Below are 2,042 nucleotides of genomic sequence, written 5' to 3'. Positions count from 1 at the left end.
TTTGGGTTACTCCCCAAATCAGAGCCGAGCAGGTCAGTCAGACACCAACTAGTTAAAATGATTGATGCGACCTCCAGCTGAGGACCATTTCCAGCACAAAGCTTGACACAAAAACACAGACAAAAGCGCCCAGTGTGACAACAGTGACAGGCGCGAAAATAAAAATAAAAAAAAAACAGATTGAGACAGGAAAAAAAGACAGACAGAAATTTAAAAAATGAATGAAATAAATACAGAAAACGAAAAAAAAGGCAGAAATACAGACTGTATGACATGATTATAAAAAAGATAAAGCAACTGAACAGGAAAAAAAGAGATATGGAGAGACACACAGATATGAAGAGAAAGAGAAAGCAACCAATAGAGAGAAAGACAGAAAGGGAAAGTGGAGGTAAAGCCTGGAGACCCATGGATGGATGGATGGATGGATGGATGGATGGATGGATGGATGGATGGATGGATGGATGGATGGATGGATGGATGGATGGATGGATGGATGTCACACATTCCTGACAGTGACATCTGACAGCCCAGCTCTTTGGTCTCTGGCCAGTTTTCACTATCAACAGCAGCTGCCAGTCGCACTGGGGTGTCAGGCTGCTGCTGGCACACACACACACACACACACACACACACACACACACACACACACACACACACACACACACACACACACACACACAACCACACACACACACACACACACACACACACACACACACACATCAATACCCCCTCCTCCTTCACATGCTCCAGCAGCAGCAGAGGGTCTGCCTGCACACATGGTTCGCGGATGTTTTGACCTCCAGTGATGGAGACCGGGAAGCTGCTTCTTTTGTCCGCTACCAGAGTCCCGCTGAGGCTGCTAACAGCCTGATCACAGCACCGTCATGCTACAGGTCTGGACATGTCAAAGCTCCACATGTCCTCAAACACGTCCTCTCCTGCCCCAGCATCCCCGCCGCCCTGCCCTCCACTCACCGATAAGAGGTCTGCTTCCTGAACGCCAGCCCGCGGAGCTTATCCTCCAGGCTCTCCTGCTCCATGTCGGGAAGGCTGCTGAACGTGTCGCTGCAGCAGCCCACCGCAGCCTCCTCTGAGCCGGCTCCGGACTCGGAGTCTCCCCCGTCGGCTCCCAGCGAGGCCAGGCGGCCGCTGAAGCCCCCCGCCGCCGGGCTGCTGCGGTGCTCCTTGGCTTGGGGGTCCATGCCGGACCCCCGCTCTCCTCTCTCCGCCCGGCCGGTGAGGTGGTGGGGGAAGAGATACCCGGAGCTCCGGTAACAGAACGGCGGCTCGACCGGTGTGTCGTTGTGACCGTTATTCTCCTTTTATATCCAACAGACAGGTACGGCAGCACGCCCAGCCGCCTGGACTATAAGACTGAACTGCACGCACGAGCCCGCTCTGACCAATCAGGAGCGAACTACGTCATCCAGAGGACGTCACAGCGTACGTACAAAACAGGAAATTCAAATACGAATTAAATTACAATCTGATTCCCACAAAAAAGACAATAAATTATTATTATTATTATTATTATTATTATTATTATTATTATTATTATTATTATTATTATTATTATTATTATTATTATTATTATTATTATTATTCATGTTGTTGTTATTATTGTGGTTGCTGTTGTTGTTTTGTTGTTGTTGTTGGTGGTGGTGGTGTTTCAGCCCCAGTGGCAAGGCTCAAAAATTACTATCCTAGGCTGCAGTTTAATACTATTATTACTTTTCTGCGAGTAACGAGTCAGGCACATTCCGCACATCAAAACATGCGGAATGTTTTTGTTAACAATTCGGCTAACTGCTTCTGAATAAAATCTCAAAAAACTGCAAAGAAATATCCTATTCAAAGCGGGTGGGGAAGGCACCTCTCAAGGAAGAGATGAAAAGAGATCAGAGGACATCAGAGATCAGTATCTGTTACTAGGGAGACCCTGAGATCAAGGATGAGGCAGGCACACAAAATATCCTCTGGAATTTTCTAGTTAGCATTATTATCATCATTATTATTATATAATTAGTTGTAATAGT

General features: G+C 47.1%; 1 protein-coding gene across 1 annotated transcript in view; it reads right to left on the bottom strand.

Moving 5' to 3' along the window:
* dgki (diacylglycerol kinase, iota) overlaps positions 1-1,410 on the bottom strand; it is a 74,339-nt gene extending 72,929 nt beyond the window's left edge. The window contains exon 1 of the mRNA XM_080491846.1: positions 982-1,410. Within this exon, the coding sequence (XP_080347972.1) occupies positions 982-1,208 (227 nt within the window). The 5' untranslated portion in view covers positions 1,209-1,410. The remainder of the gene's footprint in view (positions 1-981) is intronic.
* Positions 1,411-2,042: the final 632 nt, after the last annotated feature.

Source organism: Lipophrys pholis (genome assembly GCF_963383615.2).
Source record: "Lipophrys pholis genome assembly, chromosome: 22".
Taxonomy (NCBI): Eukaryota; Metazoa; Chordata; class Actinopteri; order Blenniiformes; family Blenniidae; genus Lipophrys; species Lipophrys pholis.
Note: the sequence above shows the minus strand (reverse complement) of the source record. Positions and strands in the feature narration are given on the sequence as shown.